Raw genomic sequence first — 22382 nt, 5'->3', positions numbered from 1 at the left:
TTAAAGCCTCCCCACCACCTGACGGTGTCGCATATAAATTAAACAGAGTATTCAAACAATGATGCGTTCAGCATACTAAGCATGTCCAGTCATCAGAGCGGGGCTGCGGTTTAACTGAAACGGCCAGCTGGAAATTGCAAGCGCTTTTGGGCAATCTTTTCGGAAGGAGATGGATGCTGTAATGCCCACGGGCCTGTTGAAAAGCTGTATGGTATCCTGTAGGGCACAGGGCAGGTTTCTGGCTGTTAACTGTACCCTTTTAGTGACTGCACTGAATGTTTAAAAGGTTTGACACTGGGCTGAAGATGTCCTTGGCCGCATTAATCTCTGGTTGCAGTCTGGCATGTCTTGGCAGAGTTGGACGGCCATTGTTGAGCACTTTGGTTTAATTTTAGGAATTACTGTGTGGACTAGATCCTATTCCCAGTCACCAGAGACCACCACCAAGATGCCCGCTGCCTAGTGGCCGAGCATTGACTTCCCAATCGACCCTGAAGAGAGCCAAGCATCAAACAAACTAGAGTCTGGATACGAGGCCAAGAATTGCTTAGGCATGGGATCTGCAGGGAAGTGAAGCACTATATGTGTAAGGAGTCTTCATGGAGGCAATGGATTACATATGCAAACGGAATGTGTGCAGAGGGAAAGGATTGAATCAGCGTGTGAAGTTTAGAGGCTAAGAACAAAATCAATGTGGGGTGTACTGGTAGATCAAGGATAGAATGAGGCCGGGATCGAAGAAATGAACCAGGACTAACTAAGGAGATATGCAAAAATGAAAGACTGAATAGGCCTAAAACCAAACATTTGCTAATTATGGGATCTGCGTAGATGCAAATAATGATCTGTGTGTGGAATCAGTAGAGAGGGAGAGGCAATCGAATGCAAAAAGCAGAGAATCTGCAGAAAGGCTTGAATAAGCATGCAACCTCCAGCAGGGACAGGGCAACTACAGCCAAGCCAAGGACTGAACAGGCATGGGCTCTGCAGAGGGGCCAGGGACTGAGGAGTCACGGGATCTACACAGGGTAAGCAAATGAATCATCCTTGGATCTGCAGAGAGAGAGAGGCAAGGACTGAACATGGGTCGACCTCTGCAGAGAGAATCAGAATTGCAAAAAGCAGAGAATCTGCAGAAAGGCTTGAATAAGCATGCGACCTCCAGCAGGGACAGGGCAACTACAGCCAAGCCAAGGACTGAACAGGCATGGGCTCTGCAGAGGGGCCAGGGACTGAGTCACGGGATCTACACAGGGTAAGCAAATGAATCATCCTTGGATCTGCAGAGAGAGAGAGGCAAGGACTGAACATGGGTCGACCTCTGCAGAGAGAATCAGAATTGCAAAAAGCAGAGAATCTGCAGAAAGGCTTGAATAAGCATGCGACCTCCAGCGGGGACAGGGCAACTACAGCCAAGCCAAGGACTGAACAGGCATGGGCTCTGCAGAGGGGCCAGGGACTGAGGAGTCACAGGATCTACACAGGGTAAGCAAATGAATCATCCTTGGATCTGCAGAGAGAGAGAGGCAAGGACTGAACATGGGTCGACCTCTGCAGAGAGAATCAGAATTGCAAAACGCATGGAATCTGCAGAAGAGACACGATAAAAAAAAATCTGCAGAGGACACAGGTATAAAAAAAACATGGAGTTCAGAGAAAGGTCAGTGACAAAGAAATGGATCAGCAAAAAAGCAATGGGTTGAACAACCACGTGGTCTGCAGAGTGACCAAGAAATGACCAGTATGGGCTCCATGACGAGGCCCAGGTGGATTATATCTCCCGATCTGAAAAAAGGCACGGTTTAGAGTAAGCCCGAGGATTGCGACTAAATAACCAAGGGGCCTGCAGAAACGACAATGATGAAACATGCATTTACCTCTGCACAGAGGCCACAAACTGAATGTGCATAGGATCTGCATAGGAGCCTTGAATGAAGGAACATGGGTCATGCAAAGTGTTGCATGACTGAATAAGCATGGACTCTGCAGAACAGAAAATTACTAAATAAGCATGAGGTCGGCAGATAAGCACTTGAGAGATACAAGTTAGAATATGAAAGAGATCGGAGGAGAGTTTTAAAACCATGGCAGAGCTGCTCAGTGGCCAATGCCCGACAATGCATTGGATTTGCAGAGAGGACAATGACTGAGAAAATAGTGGAGTGGCAGTGGGAGCAAGGATTGAATGGGCGGGGGGGGGGGTGCAGAGAGACATCTGCATCGAGGATAGATCAGGCACGGCTTCTGCAGAGATATCTGTGGCTGGGATCTGTTGAAAGTGAAAGGAGTGCCAAAGGAATCGGTCTGAATGAAGATGAAGGCTGTAGGCATCTCGGGATTTAATAGGACCTGCAGGTAGGACCTGCGGGTAGGCCAAGGGCAGAGTGAGCAAGGGATCCACGCAGAGGTGGCGGGCTGATTAAGCATGGTGTCTGGAGCGAGGCAGAGCAATGGCTTTGCACCAGAGGGTTATCTATAGCTGGATGAGCCCTGAAAGGGGCCTGAGCCCAGCTTAACTAGTACCAACCACTACTTAATACACCTATGCTACATGTCATTTGGGTAAATACAAAAATAGCAGGCTTCCCCTGCTATTAATATTACACCTTGTCTGATCAAATCTGGTTCAAGCTGGTACCCCTAGTGTGTGGCACTCATTTCATGAATATCTGTGCAAATACACAAACTATCTCGACCTTAGCCCTCCCATTTATCTTGCAGGCAGACATGCACGCTGCGACATGACGTGTGGTGTAAAGTATGGTGCTCTGGTGCTTACTTTGAGCTGGCCCAGGTAGGGCTTCCACATGCCGTCCATCAGCTCTTGCCTGTACTTCTTGGTGAAGTAGCCCAGGTAGGAGACAAAAGCTGTGATCAGCAACACATCCCCGCACATAGTGCTCTCCTGCTCCTTGAAGCTTCGAACAGCATCGGCCCATCGCACGTTCTCAGAAGCAAGTCCCCCAACCTAAACACGGAGAAAAACAAACGGATTCACTGGCAATTTATGTTCCTTATGTTGCATTGATTTTCTTCCCTGGGAAAAGGGGGCCCTGAAGTAATTTAAAACTTTGTTTTCTACTGTTCTAACATCAAACCATACATAACAACTATTTTCATTGACCACTAGGGATCGTGGGAGGGCGACCAGATTTAAATGAACAACAAAACGTGTGCAGTCGCTCGTTTGTGTGAACTGAAAGGTCAACTATTCACACTCTACACTGGGAGTCGTGATGAGAGGCGATCGTCCTTAACCAGTCAGTCTGAGGCGTACACTGGGTGCCCTGTTTGGTGCTATAGTGTAGTTCTGAACATTCTGACGCAGAACAGCGTAGCCCGATAGAGCCTGGCACGTGATTGCATAAGAAGGCATGACGTATTATAGCATTACAAAGACCAGCATGGCCTGAAACAGCATAGAGTACCCTTATTTAGAATGCCGTGGAGGAGTACATCAGGGCATGAACGCAAGGCCTGACGCTTGTAAGCCTCCAGGTACCTCTCCACCTCATTATCAAGCAGTGGCAGGTCGGGGCAGGGGTGCGTAGCAGGGAAAAGATCTCGGCCGGGGATTACCCTCCTCCCTCTTATCAATACGTTTTGTTTTACGCCTGCGTGTATTTTGCAGGCAGCCTTGTGTTGTCCATCAGGTGGAGAGGAAAATGAAAGAGTAAAAGCAAGTTTTCCTTGCTTGCATCCCTTGCTTTTCCCCTCCGCCTCCTGAAGATTTAAAATGGAATCTAGGGGACTCCCTAGTGCAGAAGTGCTGGAGTTGGTTGTCCCCTGCATCCAAAGCCTTGACCTTAGTATGCCATGTCACTGCATTCCATACCTCAGCCAGCATGGCAGAGCATTGCTTATCACATTAAAACAAGCTAGCTCATGACTGAAGGTTGCACTTTAAGGTAGGGAAACAAGCAGAGCGGTTTCCAATGGGATTGTGCCTTACAATGCTTCTGTGAATCGTGCCCATTGCATCTTAACACAACCGGGTCATATAATTGTAGTTAGGTTTCTAAGTTTGCATTAGCAAATTACATTACATGTGAGGGTTTCGGATTCACAATGTATAATCCTAGAATGCTACACAGCACCCCTCGACCCCCACGGGTAAGAGTTCAGCAAACCACAGTATAGAACTTGAGAAAAATGGATACACATAACTGCAACAACTGAAAATAACCAGGCCCGTACTAGATTCGCAAACACATGCAGCTACTTATGATCTTTAACAGGCAACATAAAGGGAGGCCGTGGTGTGAGGGCAGGGAAATGCAGGCAGCGCTGACAGACATTAGCATAGCCCACTTTCCTGCAGGACGAGAGCTCGGCTTCTCGGGAAGGTACTTAAGTCTACGACATATTCTATGAATGCAATCCCTTTATCACACATTCACATCTGGCCTGCAACTAGACAGACATGTGGGAGCCCTGCAATGTCCAAGCATTCGGTATAACTCATTTCGATGTTAACGCACTCATCTACCATAACAACGGGGGTCATTATAAGTTTGGAGGTAGCCATGCTATTAGCGGCATGGCTACCCCCTTACCGGTCACTGGGTCCGGGTTCCCTGAATAGGGAAGTACCAGGCCATTCCAACCTTGGAGGGCCCGGTATTTCCCCATTCAGGGAACCCGGACCCGGTACATCCCCATTCCCATTTGAGCCCCCATAGGGCTCAATGGGAATGGGGAGCATGCTAACAACGGGCGTTGCTAGCATGCTGGTCTGCTCGCGGGACCCACTAAGGCCGCCTGATTAAAACCAGGCGTCCTTATCGGGTCCCTCAAGCAAACCTCGTAATGTGGTGGTAGGGGGTAACGGGGCTGGCAGCTCTACCGGCCCCGTTAAACCTCTGCCGCCAACCTTGTAATGACCCCAATGTCCTCCAAAGCTATTTCCCACTGTTAGCTGCTACCTGGTCCAATCTAGAGGGATCTGATATCATCTATGATGCATTAATGATGTTCTTATCTGGGGCTTGAACAGGATCCGGCTGCTTTCTTCAGAATAGTCAGTCACCTGTAACTGGATTAGACATACTTTTTGGATGGGCAGATATTATGGCTTGTGTATCCCTCCCTAAAGCTTGTGCGTATAAACAATGGAACACACTGTTCTTCTTGCTGGAGGGTCGGAGGATAAAGTGAAAGATTTGAGGAAGATTGGACGTCCTTTCAAGTAGAACACGGTGACATTGTAAGACAGCTTCCCAAGCTGGGAAGCTCCCAAGATTGAATGGAACCTTTTGCCTACTTGGGGGGCTCTTCTGTACTACGTGTTGGCTCCCAAGATGTGCAGTTTTATGTGTGACATTCACATATGCCTTGCACATGTAATGTGCAAATAGATTTCCGTGTATCATATACAGGTCAATAATTTGTGTAATGAAATATGCACCTGTCAGATTCATTTACATTACTAAAATGAGCAGAGTTTGAGTTCCAGTTACAACACGTTTCCACTTTTCCTGTGTACGGCTTCCATGGGAAGGCATTAGCAACTGTTTCTCTTTCTGAATGCTGTAACCTCCTATTTTTACATCATGGCAGAGATTCTGGTTTTGACATCAACCGCTATGACACCACAGCAAGGGGATATGGCATTTCCTCCACCAGGTGTTTAGTTTTTCAATGTTGCATTGCTGTTGGGTGAAGGAAGTGGGAACCTAGCATATTTTACGTTGTATATAGAGCACCACACACCGTAGGAAATGATAAGCAGCGCTCAGATCCCTGAGGGTTCGTAGTGCTATATAAATGTGAATTGTTGTTATTATCCTTCCTGTCTCACCTTTCCACATCCCCCAATGTGGACCCTGGGGACAGCACAGGGGGTGGGAAAAAGAAATGCAACTGGGTCAAACACAATATAAAATTATAGATCGGTAGCTTTCAACTACAACTCACTCAGAAGCAGTGTGTGGATTGCACTGTAGTTGATAACTTGAGTGGAGGCACAGTTGAGATGTAGTAGACTCTGGACATTATGTTCATCCAGGCACCATCGATCTTTCCCCAGAGAGAAAGATTCAAGAGTGACCACCTCTCCGAATCCGATCCGCTTTTTGGCATTAGTGATGGGAAGTTGCGTTGCATCATCCCATTACTTTGGGGGAGATCCAAATACTTTTGAGTTTTCATTTTTCTAGGGCACCAAGAGAACTTCAATTGTTCAAAGAGGTGTCTCGTGTAGGAGGGGGACACCGCCATTATCTTGAACGTGTTCCAGTCCCCCTTACATTCACAGGTTTTGGAAAATATCTTGATCAGGTCCTTCAGGAAGGCCAGACTCCTTCGGGCCTCCTGTATAACCACAAGTAGGTAAATTGCATACATGCAGATGTTCGGTATTGCTCCCAAATAGCTCAGTCCACAAATGCTGTTTTCAATGCACCTTTTTTGGATAAATCCAACTTAGTTTCCATACATCAACGGAGGGATAACCACCTCAAGATGCCTGGTGAGAGCATTGGCGAGGATTTAGCAGCCTGGATTTATCAGGCTGATTTGCCTGTAGCAACCCCAGCATGTGGGTAGCTTATCCATTTTTAGCAACACAGTGATCAGTGCGTGTCTTGAGGAGTTCAGTGGTTAGCCTCCCTGGAAGGGTTCCAGGAACATATAGTGAAATATTCAGATGGAAGCGTCTGGCTGCAAGCAATAGAATTCTGGAGGTCATCCATCCGTCCCGGCATTCTATTTATGATGAGACGAAGAATGGCTGCCCAGGTCTCTTCCGCCGAAATCTAATGTTCCAGGTCACTTGTCAGGTTTTCAGTCCGCTTTGGTAGACCAATCTTTGACAGGAACACCTCCAGTTCCTTGGCTTTATTTGCTGTCTCCCCACATGATAACTGAGCAAGTCCCACAAGCCCGGATGTGTTGTGCCAGTTCATGGAAAAGGAGAGGTCATAGGTGGGTACATAGAGCACAGCATTACTTCCGGATTTCGTATTTTGACCATAAGTGATGCTGTTCTGTCCACTGAAAAAACATTTGTGTGAAATAACTTTCAGGGGTATGTTTCTACAAACAAGGGTGGAGACATTTCCCCAGCGCGCGCGTGCGCGTTCTCTCACGTTCTCTCTCTCGCTCTACCTTTCTCTCTCTCTCTACCTCTCTCTCTACCTCTCTACCGTCTCTTGTATAAAGGCAATGTCACGGGGAATGAATGGATCATAGGCAAGGCAAGATCCTCTTACATTCCACTGGTATTTTCAGGCCATGCACGGTCCATGAAATGAGTTTAAGATGTCTTATATTCGGTCGGTTGCTTTGCACCAGCGATGTGGATTGGCTGACATGAAAGGTCGGCGGTCAAACTTATCACCCTAGTCAGAGTGTGTTTGTTTGGAGGTTCAGCAATGGGAGTGAACTCGTCTGCTCTTTGCGTACAATCCATATATATCATTACCAAGCAAGGGATTGTACTACAACCGGAAATGTGTAATTCATCTCTGGTGAAGGACAGTGAATGGGAAATAATAGATCAGTTAAGCAGCTTAAATCAAAAGAAGAAAAGAAAAAGAGCAAGAAACAAACACAAGGCCACAGTGCAACAGAACAGGTTGACAAATGTCTAATACAGTTACATTCTTAGCTCAAAGATTCAAGATCAAAAACAAACAGGTTTAAAAAAAAAAACGGACCGGTGGTGAGACCAGGTCTCATTGTCAGCTCAGTAAACACAGTAACTTGGTCAGTCAGCAGGCGGGCAGTGCCAGGCAGGTGTTTCAGAAAGCCAGCAATAGCAACGCCTCCCACCATCCACCCAAATGGCATTATGCAAGTCAACATGTGTGCTAACCATCCCGAAGGAAGGAAGAGGACTGGTACTCTGATAGCTTTTCCATCCAAAACTTTAATCCTCACCCTCACCCACGTTCTGAAACTGTGTGGGGCAGACTTACCCTTCCTGAATGGCCCACTTATCAATTAAGTGAAAGGCAATAAAACAAGACAACTCGGTTGCCAAAACCAGAGAATTATGTGCCCAATCAAATGAATCAGCATGCAAAAGCCGTAACAGTAGGCTCACGGGCTAGAATGCAGATGGCCTGGGGCACCATTTTTTCACTAAGATGAAATCCCAAGTGAAGCACTTGCAGGAGCACAGCCTATTGCCGTCCATATACAGAACAATAGATGCAGTAACCAGCTGGGCCCCGCAGACTAGTGATCATTCATTACTAAGATCAGATCATCATCAGCCCAGTGCAAGGGTACATGTGGGCACAGGTTGAGATCATGTTAACTACCGGCATCACACCTATTACGTTGGCTGTGATGACATGTCTACTGCTCTGTAGGAGTACAGGGATGAGCAGAGATTTCTAAACTCATACTCAGCCCCAGACTACTACTAAACCAGCAGTTATCTTAATCATAACGGTGAAACAGGCACAACATGACTGGTACATCTCTGATGCCGCTTTCTAAGTAGCATGGGCTAAGGGTAGGCAATATTTTGCAAGAGGGGTGTGAGCCAGCACGAAAGCAGCCAAAACAAAAACAGTACTTTGGTACCAAAGGAAAGAAACGGCCAGTCAAGAGTCTAATAAATACAAGACGTTATACATACTAAAAGGAAGGGTAAACTAGTAGAAATACTAACAACCTACCCCTGTAATGAAATACATATACAATATGCAGAACTTTGGGTGAGAGGAGGCACTGTGGATATAAGACAGAGAATGTGGGCAACACTCTTTGCAGCAACGTTCACATTGTAACAATATCATTTCAAAAAGAAAGTGAGTGGGGTCATGTATGTCACTAGGACCCTTTAAACAAGGCCATGGTGGCAGTCCCACTACAGATACCTGTCGATATTTTTCTTGGTGATCGACAGCATAGAGCCAAGCTTATAGGTGCTTCCAATGCCTCGAGGCAATGTTGAGAGGGTAGAAGTCGGACTTCCCAATGGGTTGAATCAGCTTCGAGGTGGTTCTAGTCAGTCGCACCAGATGATTCGAGTCAGCGCCACGGAGTCCATGCTCCCACTTGGGTGTGCTGGAATAGCTTGCAAGAGCACAAAGGGGTTGGAGCTGCTGAGAGAGTCACACGCACCCTCTTTTGTACCAGGTAGCTATGAAACAGTCCAGGTTGTCCTAAGAAAGGTGAGTCTTCCTTCTAGCCTTTCCATTCAGGAAGGTTTCCAGGTGCAAGGAGGATCCTGGGTACCATTGCCAAAGCAGCAGGTAGGCCTTTCTCCAAGCAGCAAGCGTGTTACTTCAAATGTTTACTTTAGGTGGTTGAAGGGGGGGTTCGATTATTTCCTAAGAAAGGTATATCATCACCCCAGTTTCAGAGGACTTTGTGCAGATTGTACCATAATAATGTGTGTGTGCTTACCCCAAAGTAAGTGCTGTGTACTTATTGTTAACTGGACGTGGTGACGCCGCAGGCAGTTTGAGACCTCAGTTTGACTCAAACTGGACTGACCCCCGTTTTGAATACAAAACAGTGAAACAGTGCCTGGGGTATTGCCAGACTGGCATGGCCACAGAAACAGACACATGGTTGATTTAATAACACATGAGGATCTGCCCCTATGGCATGGTGCGTGTATAAGTGACCAGTGTTTAGTTGATAAACTTTACTTTCTATAGTGCCTGCCCTATTGATCCCCCACTCTACTTGACACCATTCTATAGTGTTGTGCTTGATTTCTGGACCCTGGCTACTGCGACAAAATCCCATTGAGAATGGCTATTGTACAAACCAAAGGGACGTGGGGTCAGGAGAAGACACCCACCGTGCAATGAGACCCCTCGAGGTGGTGTATGTGGTACCCCCCTGAATCTCTCTCTCTCTCTCTCTCTCTCTCTCCTCCATAGGATTCTCTATAGGAGGCCCACGGGAGAGAGGCCAAACCACATCCCGGTTATACCAACCCTCGGGGATCCAGCGATGGAGATGCATAGTTACATGGGGATGTTAGTATAGCAGCTCCCAGTGAACTGCACCGAACACTGACCCCAAATCCGGGTCCCTAGAGCTGTCAGGGTTGTAGCAACCTAGGGAAAGTCTCCCAAGGATTCTGGCCCCACCGCTGAGCTCAGACCAAGCCCGAAACCCCCAGGGAAGTAAGTCAGTTGGGCGATTCCTGTTGACCAGCATGTGAATTGAAACTCAGTCCTGAAGGCTCCCACAAGATGACAATGTAGGACAATGAGGTCTCTTAAGGTCAAACCTCTGTTCCATGTAGAAGGAAGGAGTGAACCAAAATAATATAAAAAAAGGAATGCCTAGCGGCCTTATCCGAGAAACCCTTATGGCAAAAGGGGTCCAAAACAATGCCAAATATCAGGCCCAAGTCGAGAGAAACATCACAGTCAGGACAAACACCCAGACAGGACGCGCGGACAAGGCCATTGCGAAAGAATGGTTCTCCAGAGGATGTGAGTGACTTGTGGATCACTGTCCTGGAAGGTGCCTGGCGGCTCGTGTTTGAAATTATTCTTTAATGTAATTGAAACCTTGATGCAGCGGCGGCCCTACCTGTAGAGTCTCAGAGTGCTTTACAAAAAGGTCATAAAAGATGTTACCATTACAGGACAGGAAGATAAGGATAGCAGGCGAGGCGGTCTGGGTGGATTGGCGGGTGGCGAGGGGGGGGGGGGGGCAGGGATTGGATTTTGAACCACTGGTCTTCTAGAGTAGGCGCTTTTCACAGACATGTTTGTTCATCTGCTTTCCTCTCACGGTATTGCCCAGATTTGCCACCTTGCTGTGAATTTCATAAGCCTTCCCATAGGCTATCGTGCAACACACTCATGTTCACTGTCCTGGGCGGACTCCCCGGAGCTTGACCAGGGTAGGGCCTTGGAATGCTCAGTGGTAGTCTGCCTAGACTTCCCTCTTTGGATATCGGTTGCCGGCCGACAGATCCTACAGCTCTTCTGCCAGCTGTGCCCTTAGTAAATAAAGCTGTAGACCCACATGAACTTTTATTCTTTCTGTTGATCTCTCAGACCGAGACACCATCCACAGGTGAGGTAAGGCAAAGGCGGAGTGCCGTTGCGTCTTACTTCTACGTAGAGTGAAAGAACCGGGTCATCCTGTCAGCTTGGCCATTGGTGTCTTCGGGTCCTGAGTCCATGGTGTCCCTTTTCCGCTAGGCCGACTCAGTGATGCAGGCATATTGATACGCGCTTCTCAGCAACAGGGCAGCGCATACACACCTGATACATTTCCATGTAATCAAGTAACACACGAAAATCAAAACCCCTCTTCTTGCGCGCACGCCGAATGACGTGTTTAGAAACATATGCTATGGTTCTCTGCCGATAAAAACAAAAGCCCACAAGACCATCACCGTGTCTTATTTAGTGCAGCTGGAGAATACTGCAACACTGCTTGTGATGTGACAGATACAATAACAGTATGCGGCCCGTCTGCTATGGTAATTTGTGATCCGAGCTTAAAAGAGAGAGGGAAGGAGCGTTTATGTGTCGTACAATATGTTTAATTTATCATTAATCTCCAACAGCAAAGCGAAGTGCAACACCTTCGAGTGAGCCTCGGAAGATCAACTAATACATTATTCCTTTCATGGCAAAAGCAGTTCATTAATTCCGCATTGTCAGCACTTCTCGGGAGGCACTAGATCAGCCTGCACCCCATATTAATAGCTGTCTCACTGCTACATGTGGCGCCAACGCGCGACACAATGGACCTATTTGAATAACAGAAGATGGGGTCCGCGCAGCTGCAGAAAGAGCCTTCAATGAATACGCTTCAGTTTGTGTCACAACGAATGAGCTCATTTTCCCTTTGATCTATAGTATATACTTTGAGGCTTTTCTACAGGTTTCCCTACATTTAAAAGGTGATTTAGCCATGGACATCCACATTTAGCACACAAACTTTGGAACGCCTTACCCAACGCACTCAGAGCTCATGCCTCGCTTACAGCATTCCTCAAAGGCCTCAAAAAAACACTACTCAACGAACACACTCCCCTCCACCCTTCTCCCTCACCCCCATGCCTATCATTACTCTGCATGTACTATTTACTTCCATGTAACCAAGTATGTATTTCCTACCTCACTGTCATGCAACTAAGTCTTTATTTTTCTCTAACCAGCAACGATTTTCTGTAACAGCGCCACGATACCTCGGGGCTGCTGCGCGCTTTATAAATGTTAATAAATAAATAAAACACACTCCCCCATTCTGCGCGCCTGCTATCATAGAGCCTTAGCTGTCCAGGACAGGGGCGACAACCTAGGAAATACACAACCGGCAAGCAAAATACCCAATATGGCAAATGTTTATATTTAAAAACTACATTGCACACGCCACAATATTCATTTCTACTGGGCACCCAAAAACATAGAAGGTGAGGGAAATGGAAAAGGAGACCAGGTGGGAAAGGAAAATGGAGTACAGCTAGAGCTTTTGGAAAGATGATGGTGAGGAAGAAGAAGAAAGGGACGAGGAAAGGAAAGGGTAGGGGAAGAGATCTACGAAGTATGTCTAAATGACTTTTGCCCCACAGGAGAACAAGGATGAGTAGTTATGTTAATTTGCATTTATATAGCGCCTTATGTACCATTGGTATGTCTCAAGGCGCTGGTAGGTTGAACGCCCTCGGGAACTGAAGTTCAAGTCAGTAGAGAGAAATAGAGGGAGTCAAAGGTGCGTGTGAGCACCGGGTGTGTGTGCAGCTGGTGTGGCATTCATTTGTTAGCTGCTTTTTAGCGGTAGGTGTGGTGGTTGGGAGATCAGGAGTATGAGTTCGCTCTGGCAGGAATTATCCGGAACGATCCTGGCTGCGTTTGGCCTGAGGAGAACGCCTAGGCTGGGGGATGCGTATCCAGCAGTGTTTAGTTAGATTAATGGGAAGTATGAGGCAGATGATGGTATGAGAACAGCTATACCGAATGGTGTCATAGTATCGCTGTGTTTAAGTTGAGTGGTGGTGTAAGAAGAGAGTAAGCATGGAGATGTGATATGGTGGTTTACCTTAGGTGTTTGTGATCCGGCCCACTCCATTAGTTCTATATACTCATCCGTTCCATGTGCTCCGACTGCTCCATGCATTACGACCATTTCACGCGCTCAGAGCCATTCTATTCCATGCTCTTTCAAAGGTACCATTCATTCCAGACCTTTCCATGTAAGTCACGCATTTCTTATGCACTCAAGTCCGTTCCATGCACTCCAATCAGTTCCATGCACTCCCTACATCCGCTCCACTCTGTTATCCACTCATACCACCTACAACTGCACCACAACCTACATCCGCACCACACTTTTAGCTGTTCCACGTTCTCATCTGTTCCATGCCCTCATTCATTTTGCGCTCTCATCCGCTCTATGGCTGAACAGCCTACTCAGACTTCACACTTCTACAAAACACGAGTGATCCTGATCATAAAGGTGAAACAGGCACAGGGGAGAGAAATACCTCCTTTGCCTTTTGTAGTATGGTGGGATGAGGGCAGGCTATACTTTTAAGAGAAATTAAACACACCAATGTACAACAAGCTATTAAAAACATTATCAAAAGCCCACCCCTGAAAAGGAATAAATACAAAATAGAAAAGATACAAGCACTCTCTATACGTAGCAGGGAGGACAAAGGCAATAAAGAGAAAAAGGTGCAGAAATAGGCATATGCAGTCGCTGGGGTCCAAACAAATGGGAGTTCGACAACATTGAAACACGATTCTTATCATTGTTTGAGAAGTTCAAATCAAGGTTGGATGAGGCGAGTTGTGGTGATCCAGATGGGAAGCAGTCTAGTTTGAAGATCAGATCTCTGTGGTTCAGTGTGGTGTTCTAATTACATGGGTAGATGGGACCCCAAGGGTTCAAGGTTGGGTCGAAGACAAAGATGCTGGTGAGTCAAGGCACTTGGGTCAAGATGCAGCATCTGGTTAGAGCCAATGTAACGGTACGCTCAGCTGGCGCAATGAGGTGGCAAACTGGTTTGAGGATGGAGCAACAGCAGTTCGAAGAGCAAGAGTCTGACGAAATCACTGGCAATCCTGCTGGTTTGAACGCTGTTGGACAGGGTTTGAACATGGCTCAAAGTGGTTTGATGGCAAATCCTGGAAGATACGGCTCTCAGTATGCCGTGGAACTCATAAGTTTTCCGGTCCAGAAACAATCAAGGTGCCTGTAAGGTTTAAGTTACTTACCTGTAACTATTGTTCTCCAGCATGGGTATGGCATGGATTCACATGCTCATGAATATTCCCTGTCATCAGGCTGGGAATCCTATGTAAAATAAAAAACTGTTTCACTTTCACTTTAAAACTGTATTTCTCCTCTAAACCAATTGCTGTCTTCTGGGTCATACTGCCCTCATCCAATGACAGTCCTCTACCTAAACCCCAACCCCAGTGGCCATCTTCCGATTTGGTAAGCAAATAAAGTGGCAGTATGAACCAAGAAGAGACACAGAGCGGAAGGAGGGAGGGTTTGCATGTGAATCTATGCCAAGCGCATGCTGGAGAACAATAGTTACAGGTAAGTAACAAACCTTCTCCAGCATGGGGTCTGGCATATATTTGCATGCTCATGAATAACAATTACACAGCAGTACATATACACAACACAGGAGGTGGCAAGGCTCAATAGAAGCAATACCACTCACATCTGGAACAGACTCACCTCAAACAAACAGGTTGCGTAGCACCGCTTGGCCGACTCGGGACTCCTCCCTGGAATCCCTGTTGATGCAGTAGAACCTCGTGAAGGTGTGCATGGACCTCCACATAGCAACACCGCTGATGTCGAACAGGGACACACCAGAGAGGAACGCAGTTGTTGCAGCAATGGCTCTGGTGGAATGGGCTTCTGGCCGGCCTGGCAGCAGCCTGCTAGCCAGTCGATGACAGTGCATGATGCACCCGTAGAGCCACCTGGAGATGGAAGCCTTCGACAAGGCCTTTCCCTTATTCACAGGTCCATAGTTGATGAACAACTGAGAAGTTTTCCAAAATTCTTCATACTTGCCACATAGAACTTCAAGGCACGAACAACGTCCAGCGAATACAAGGCCCTCGCTGCTAGCAATAACGGATTAGGGAAGAAGACAGGTAACACCAAATGTTTGATGAGGTGGATTTCCAACGTTCCCATCGCCATAAAGGTGGGGTGTGTATGCAGTACCGCACTCGAAGCATGGAAAGACAAGTAAGGCTGCTTGCAAAACAGGGCCTGGATCTCCCCGACCTACCTGGCTGAGGTGATGGCCACGAGGAAAGCGGTCCTCCACGAGAAAAATGTGAGCGGGCTTCATACATAGGCTCAAAGGACACCCACATGAGCTTAGTCAGGACCAAATTGAGCTCCCAAGCCAGGGCAGGAGCCTTCACTTGTGGAAAAGTCCTGAAAAGCCCTTTGAGAGAAGGCTTACCTAGCACCCCGGTGTAGTGGGATATGGCTGACAGGTGCACCTTGATAGAGGCGTGAGCCAGTCCAGCCTTGGCCAGGGAAAGCAAGTATTGTAGGGGCTGTGGAGCTGTGACAAGCAGAGGGGTAATCTTTTGAGTCTGGCACCACATGGAAAAAAACGCTTCCACCTGTTGCTGTGGCATGTCAACGAGGCTCTGGCCTTAGCCAGAATGTCCTTACATTCCACAGGCAAAGCATAATGTCCAATCTCTAGGGCTGCAGGAGCCATGCCCTTAGGTTCAGCGACTACAGCTCACTCGTAGTGTAGAATTGCCTCTGCTTCTCTGGCGAGAAAGTCCGGGAACAGCGGTAGCCTGATGGATGGTGCCACTGACAAATGCAGCAGATCCGGGTACCAGATTTGTTGTTGCCACGCCAGTGCAACGAGAATCATCCTGCAATGGCACGGAGTGTGTTGATCACACCAAGCTGGAGTGGAAATGGAGGAAAAGCATACAGGAACAGTCTGCCTCATGCAAACAAGAACATGTCCCCTGTGCTCGTCGACTGTGGGAACGTGCTGGTGAACTTCTGGCACTTGGAGTTTGCTAATGTCGCGAAGAGATCAATCTGGGGTTGGCACCATTCACCGAACAGGGGGTCCACCTGATCTTGTTCAAGATCCCAAATGTGGCAAGAACGCAACTCCCGCCAGATGAAGAGTGACGAATGGCCCAGCGCCACACATATTTGGCCTCCTTGGCGAGGGCAGATAAGTGGGTCCCATCTTGCTTCTGATGTAGAACATTGTGGTGGTGTTGTCCATGAAGATTACACCACCTTGCCATTCATTGACATCTGAAAAGACTTGAGGGCCCAGAATATGGCCCGAAGTTCCAGAACGTGGATGTGGAGACCCCTTTCTTCCGGCTGCCAGAGACCTCTGGTGTGCAACTGCTCGTGTGTGCTCCCCAGCCCGCCAGTGAGTCATCCGTGGTAACTGTCTCCTGGTAAGGGGGAACTTGAAAAGGTTCCGCTGGGCGAGATGCACTCTTATGCCCCTCCACTGTATTGCTTGACGGAATTCCTCATTGAGGTTGATCTTGTCTGCAAACTTCCCTGACACTTGCATCCACCTCGCATCCCGGAAATCCTGGAGGGGCCCCATGCGTAATCTGCAGAGGTGGACAAGGCTGATGTAGGAAGACATGCCCAGTAGTGACTTGATGGCCCGACAGATGCTGTACTTTCCCCTGTATTGCCACCACCCTCTCCTCCAAGGAGGACACCAAACACGTTACTTTGTTGCGCCGGGCACCCAGAAACAGTGCATTCTAAGATGGCGTCAAGCAGGACTTCGGACAGTTTATGGAGAACCCCAACTCTGTCAGCAGATGAACGGTCCTTGATGTATGCTCACTCGCCAGGGCATGGGAGCAGGATCGAATGAGCCAATCGTCCAGGTAAGGGTAAACGTGGATGCCCTCCAGATGAAGATGTGCTGCCACCGGGGCCAAACACTTTGTAAAGACACTAAGGGCCGACTTTACGCCAAAGAGAAGTGCCTTGAATTGGTAGTGCTGAACCTGAACTGAAAGAATTTGCAGTGTTTCTTGTGAATGGGGATGTGGAAGTAAGCGTCTTCCAGATCGAACAATGTCAAAAAATCTCTTTCCTCTGGCTGGCTAAGCACGTGTTGTAACATGACCATCCTAAACTTCTGGGACTTTAAGTACTTGTTGAGTTGACAGGTCCAGGATTGGCTTCCAACCCCCTGTCTTCTTTCGAACCAGAAAGTATCTGGAGTATACTCTGGAGCCCAAGAAGTTCTGGAGAACTGGTTCTATTGCCCCCTTTCGTAACATGGCACACACCTCTTGCAGGAGCTGTGCTCCATGCTGTTCTTGTCGAGGCACCAGTGAAATACGAGCACACTTGCGTTGGAACTCCAAAAGGGTGCCCCTGCGCGAGCATGTCAAGCACCCATCCGTCGGTGGTGACCTTCCTCCACACGCTGTCAAACTTTGCCATCCAGCCTCCCACTGGTGGCATGAGTGGGGGCCTGAGACTCTGGCCGGTTCAGGCCTGTTTGAGGGTCGGTGCCCTGCCCTGTTGGTGGCACCAATGCTGTCCTCCACTGCTTTAAGCCTGAGAGTGATCCCTGTATGCTTCTTAAGTGGAGGAGTGAGGAGGCTGCCAGTACGGGGTACTATATCCCTTGGAGTATCTGCCGGATTATCCCATGGACGACCAAAAGTACAAAAGATGACGTTGTTCCTGGACAACATGGACTGAAAACATCCAAATTCGTCTGGCGGGGAGGGCCCATGGTGGTCATCCGCACGCAGAGTTTCCCCATCAGCCAGCACATAGTTGTCATTGTCGGTGGCCGTAGCCATCGTAGCCGTGTCTGTACCTGGGTGGAGTCAGGTGGTGGCGTGGTGGTGGTGGCGTGGGGGTAGCCACCTCTGTAAACTTCCTCTTGCAATGAGGGGTGCTCTACCTCAGAGGGCATGTGAGGCATGATCCTTAAGCTGGTGTCAGAGGCCTTTCGGGACTTGAGCCACACTACCAGTCTGCAGTAGCAGTTTTTCCCGGTTTTATTTGAAAAACCACAGCACACTTCGCATCCCTCCTCATGGTGGTCCGGATGCAGGTAATAGACATTGATGTCGATCATCTATGAATACGTCCCATAATCCAAACTTTGCGCAAAGTTTGAAGAGGCTCAGGTCTTCCTTCTCCTCGGACATCGTCGAAAAGGCACGAAAGTAGGCCCAAAGCCGGGCCTTCTCGAAACTTCGATGGACGATCAGCAGTGAATGAAGATCGTGTCCCCGTTGCCAGTAGCTGTCTTTCGGACAAAAACGATAAGTCAAAATTGGTAAAACACTCAATCTTCCCCTCACTGGCAGAGGGCACTTTAAAGATCAACTCGCCTGAAAGAGGTTCAAAATTAATTATTCTTGAAGATCCAAAATTAATCCAAAAATGAATCAAAGAAGTTGTCGGAGACCATCTCTTTTATAGATAAAAGGTAATTGCACAAAAGCAAGACTGCTTTAAGGGGTCCAAACCATGTCCTTGTCACAAGTGGCCTTTGCCTTCTTGCATCAGAAACAAAGTGCTTTGTGTTAAAGAAAAGGGAGGAGACAGGAAGGAAGGAGAGGTACAGAGAGAAACAAGGTGGTGCATTGTTTACCCAACTGTGCTGAAAGCCCTCTGCACTAACACTGCCCCCTTCTCTGACCAATTGCATTAACGGCCCTTTGGTATACAATACCCTGGTATGTGGTCCTTTTCTCTAGGTTGTGCCCTTTGATTCAGATTTCCCAGTATGGCTCTTGTTTAACTTGAGAGAGATGTTATCTGACCTTACAAAGGATCAAAAAAGAGGTACATTATTTTAGTCACTTGTCCTGCTGGCTGGCAGAGACAGGCCATTTGACTACAGTACACACAGCCCTTCCAGAGCTGGCCTGGGCTCACATTGTTGACTGATGCGTGATACAGACTAGATGTGCCTTTAACAAATGAGGTGAATTACTAACCACCATACCCCAACACAGGTATGGCTTATATGTAATAAACTGTCTCCACGATAGTAATTCCTCATAATGATATGCTTTTGGATCAGAGGTAAATACTTTAAATGCTGAAGTAACTTGCCTATCACAGGAGCAGTCAAAGGGGGTAGTTATAACCTTTGAACCTATTCTGGTTCAGGTGCTGCAGATAAGAAGACTGATGCTTGTGTCACTATGCTTTTGGTATTGAGCTTTATGAACGGGGACGAAGGGGTCACCTGCATCATTTTATTTAAAATAAAAATAAAAAACAGGGCCTTCACACCCTTACCACAACACAATTCATCACACAAAGCATTCAATAGAGGATCAGGATGCATGAATACAATGGAGAGGGCAGTTAATTGAAGGGTCTGAAGGTTATTAGGCAAAGAGAAATGGTTTCCATACATGTTGGGAGGTCTCCTAAGATTTGTCTTCTGGGGTCACCTCCAGAATAAAGATAGAAAGAGTGACATGAAAAAATTTGCTGAACCTGGCGTGCCTTGTGGTTATGAGTTTGATGACAGCCATTCCAAAAGTGTCCGATTTTGTGGGAGAAATGACTGTGTGAGCCTCCATTGGACATTGGTCATAAAACTGGTCGGGAGAAACGATGATAGGAGAGTCTACATTAGAATGGGGTCTGCTGCGTCACTGTCTACTTTGTCTGCCAGACACAAACGACCCCCGTTACTTCTGGAAATGGAACACTAAGACTGGACATCAATGTTCTGATGTAAATGGAAGAGGGATGATCGCTCATTAGCAGTGATGCCAACATTTGCAAAATCACCTAAAGCTGTATGTTTTGTGTTGAAGTCTTAGCATATTTTTTTAATTAGCTTCGTTATTTGTAGGACAACAAACATGTTTTACCAAATTAAAGACGTTTTCAATGATTATCCTGGGGTGAATAAAGAAAGGTGCATGGATGTGGAGAGGCACTAGGCCCCACAATTTGGGAGGCACCATAGAAAATATTCTATTTCCCCTTGCAACATGCAGCTGGTGAACTGATGCAAAAGCAGAGTGTATGATCAAAGGTCTATGAGCGGCCCAATAATGATATCAAATGGCCCTTGAATTCCTTTTTCCTGAATAGACAGTATTTGCATGTCTACTTTTTAGGCACAGATTTATTTGTGCCACAGTTTACCTCGGTGGTCTGCGTGGCAGTGTCTTGGAAAAGCACTTGTTTTGGCTTCGGAAACAGTATTGGCAGCAGAGGCGTTGACAGGGGAGGGCCTGAGTGGGCAATACCCACCTAAATTGTGTAAATGCCCACTTAGCAGCAGTGTGTGCGCTTTTATAGATGTTAATGTCACCGTAGTGGGCCGAACCAGATTAGCGTCAGGCCACACTTGGTAGACAATCCTGGATACGCCTCTGATTGCCATGTGGGACTGCCAAACACAGCTACATCATATCTTATCAACAATGAAGGCACTGCACATATTTGGGTTGGAATGACCGAGGACGTGAGAGTTGCTTAAATAAATAATAGCTCTCTGAAAAATGAATACAGTGTCAAACAAAGATATTTCAAAATGAATAACTCAAGTACACAATGGTGCCTTTGGGTGCAAGACTTGCTGACGCTGGGAGATTTCCCAAGGTGGACCTGCGCAAGAGAAGTAAATTAAAGTAGATGCTGCTAGCACATTGTGGGTTACATTTCACGATGCAGAAGTAGGGTCAGTAGGGTAAGTATTTAAATCAAATCAACACAAAAATGAGGCAGAGGATAAGGAAGAGGAACATGAAGGGGAAGGGCAGGTGCTAGTATTGGTTTCACCAGCATTAACAGTGCCAAAGGAGAGATGCAGTATTTGTCCCTTCCCAGAGAAGAAGATCCCATAATTTATAAACTCAATGGCTGGTTATCACTATACAAATCCCTCCTGTTGTGAAACCTCATACCCCTTCCTGCAAAACATCATATTTATATATAACACAAACACACACACACACACACACACACAATCTCCACCCCCACCACACACCCCCACCCCCCCCTGTCTCTGATGTGTTTGTGCTAACCAAAAAATCAAAACAAAATCACCTTAGGAGTCCTATGGACTAACTCCCAGAAAGCATCAAGTACTGAGACGAGGAAGAAGGAGTTAATATGGATCAAAGGAAACACTAAGCTGAACATGCAGGCTAGTTGTTATAATGAGGCCCAAGTGTGAGGGGTATTTAAAAATGGTGTCCGCATTGAAGGAAAAGAGAGAAGCAGAACGGAAGAAGAAGGAAACAGAACCAAGAGAGAAGGCATCAGCACGGCAAAGGACCGTGCTGAAGAAGGCAGGTGCTTACAGACTGCCGCTGGCACAAGGCCACAGGAGACACCACAGGCACCGTGGGTGAACCACTGGGGAGCTGGCAGCAACAGTGAAGCTACAGAAAGAGCAGTGTGTCCAGAAGAAGCGCGGGTGAACGCAGAGCTGGGAGAAGGACTGCAGAGTAGGAAACTCTGTTCCAGAGTGAAAGCTTCACCAAAGAAACGTGCCATGGGTCGGGAACGCTACCAGACACTGGTAAGTCTGCTACAGAAAGGCATTTGAGCCATTAGAACTTGTTTTGAATACTGACCACCTAGAATACAAAGACAGAATTTGCCCAATCCTCAAGTATGAGATGTCAATATGGGGATGGTTGGAGCAAGTATTGCCACAAGCCAATGAAAAGTGGAGGAGTAAAACGCCAGAACTTGACTAAATCTCCATATATGAGAGATCAATGTGGGGAAAGTTGGAACAAGTAGTACCTTCAAGCCAAGGAAGCATATACCGTGAAGGAATGCAACTGTGCTTTACTGAAAGTGAGAACATTAAAAGAAGACCTGGTGAAAGAAGCTCATCAGGCAGTGCGCATTTGGGGAGGAAGATAACTGTCAGAGAAACATACCAGGGGATCTGCAAGCCCCAGAAAGGGATTCCTGGCAGGGAAGTACACCCGGCAATCCATTTAAAATACACTGAAGAATAAGACATTGTGGGAAGATACCTGGCAGGAGAGTATGCCAGGGGATGTGATGAACGTACTACTTATTTACTTTTGCAGAGCACATGGTAAAACAAGTTAACCAGAGACTAAGAAAACAGGGACCAGAAGCTGTGAAATTGAACCAACAACTGTTTTCCTGTTAAAATCAAAATTCCCAGCGAGAGGATATAAACAGAGACCTAAAGAGCTCACAGGAGGACTTCTAGTGGATGGTCCGCTAAAATACCTAAGCGGCTTATGAGAGAACGCTAGCTGAAACATCTCATTGTGAATAAGACCCCTTTGGTTTGTGAACTCAGTGCCAAGAACCCTAGAAATGGCTGAATGGTGTGGGACAAATTGTTTGTACAGAAACTTTGTGAACTAGTTACAAGGAACCAAAGAAGTGGCTGCTTGAAAGAGACACTTTTGCCATCTTCAAGGAGTTTTTTTTTTTTTTTT

General features: G+C 47.1%; 1 protein-coding gene across 2 annotated transcripts in view; it reads right to left on the bottom strand.

The window, feature by feature from the left end:
- DNAH9 (dynein axonemal heavy chain 9) overlaps positions 1 to 22382 on the bottom strand; it is a 1527051-nt gene that overhangs the window by 442184 nt on the left and 1062485 nt on the right. For both annotated transcript variants that reach the window (XM_069654516.1, XM_069654515.1), the window contains exon 52: positions 2780 to 2968. In XM_069654516.1, coding sequence (XP_069510617.1) covers positions 2780 to 2968 — 189 coding nt within the window. The remainder of the gene's footprint in view (positions 1 to 2779; positions 2969 to 22382) is intronic.

This window comes from Ambystoma mexicanum, chromosome 3q (assembly GCF_040938575.1).
Source record: "Ambystoma mexicanum isolate Mex_15411 chromosome 3q, UKY_AmexF1_1, whole genome shotgun sequence".
In the NCBI taxonomy this organism is placed as follows: Eukaryota; Metazoa; Chordata; class Amphibia; order Caudata; family Ambystomatidae; genus Ambystoma; species Ambystoma mexicanum.
This window is presented reverse-complemented; position numbering and strand designations above follow the sequence as displayed.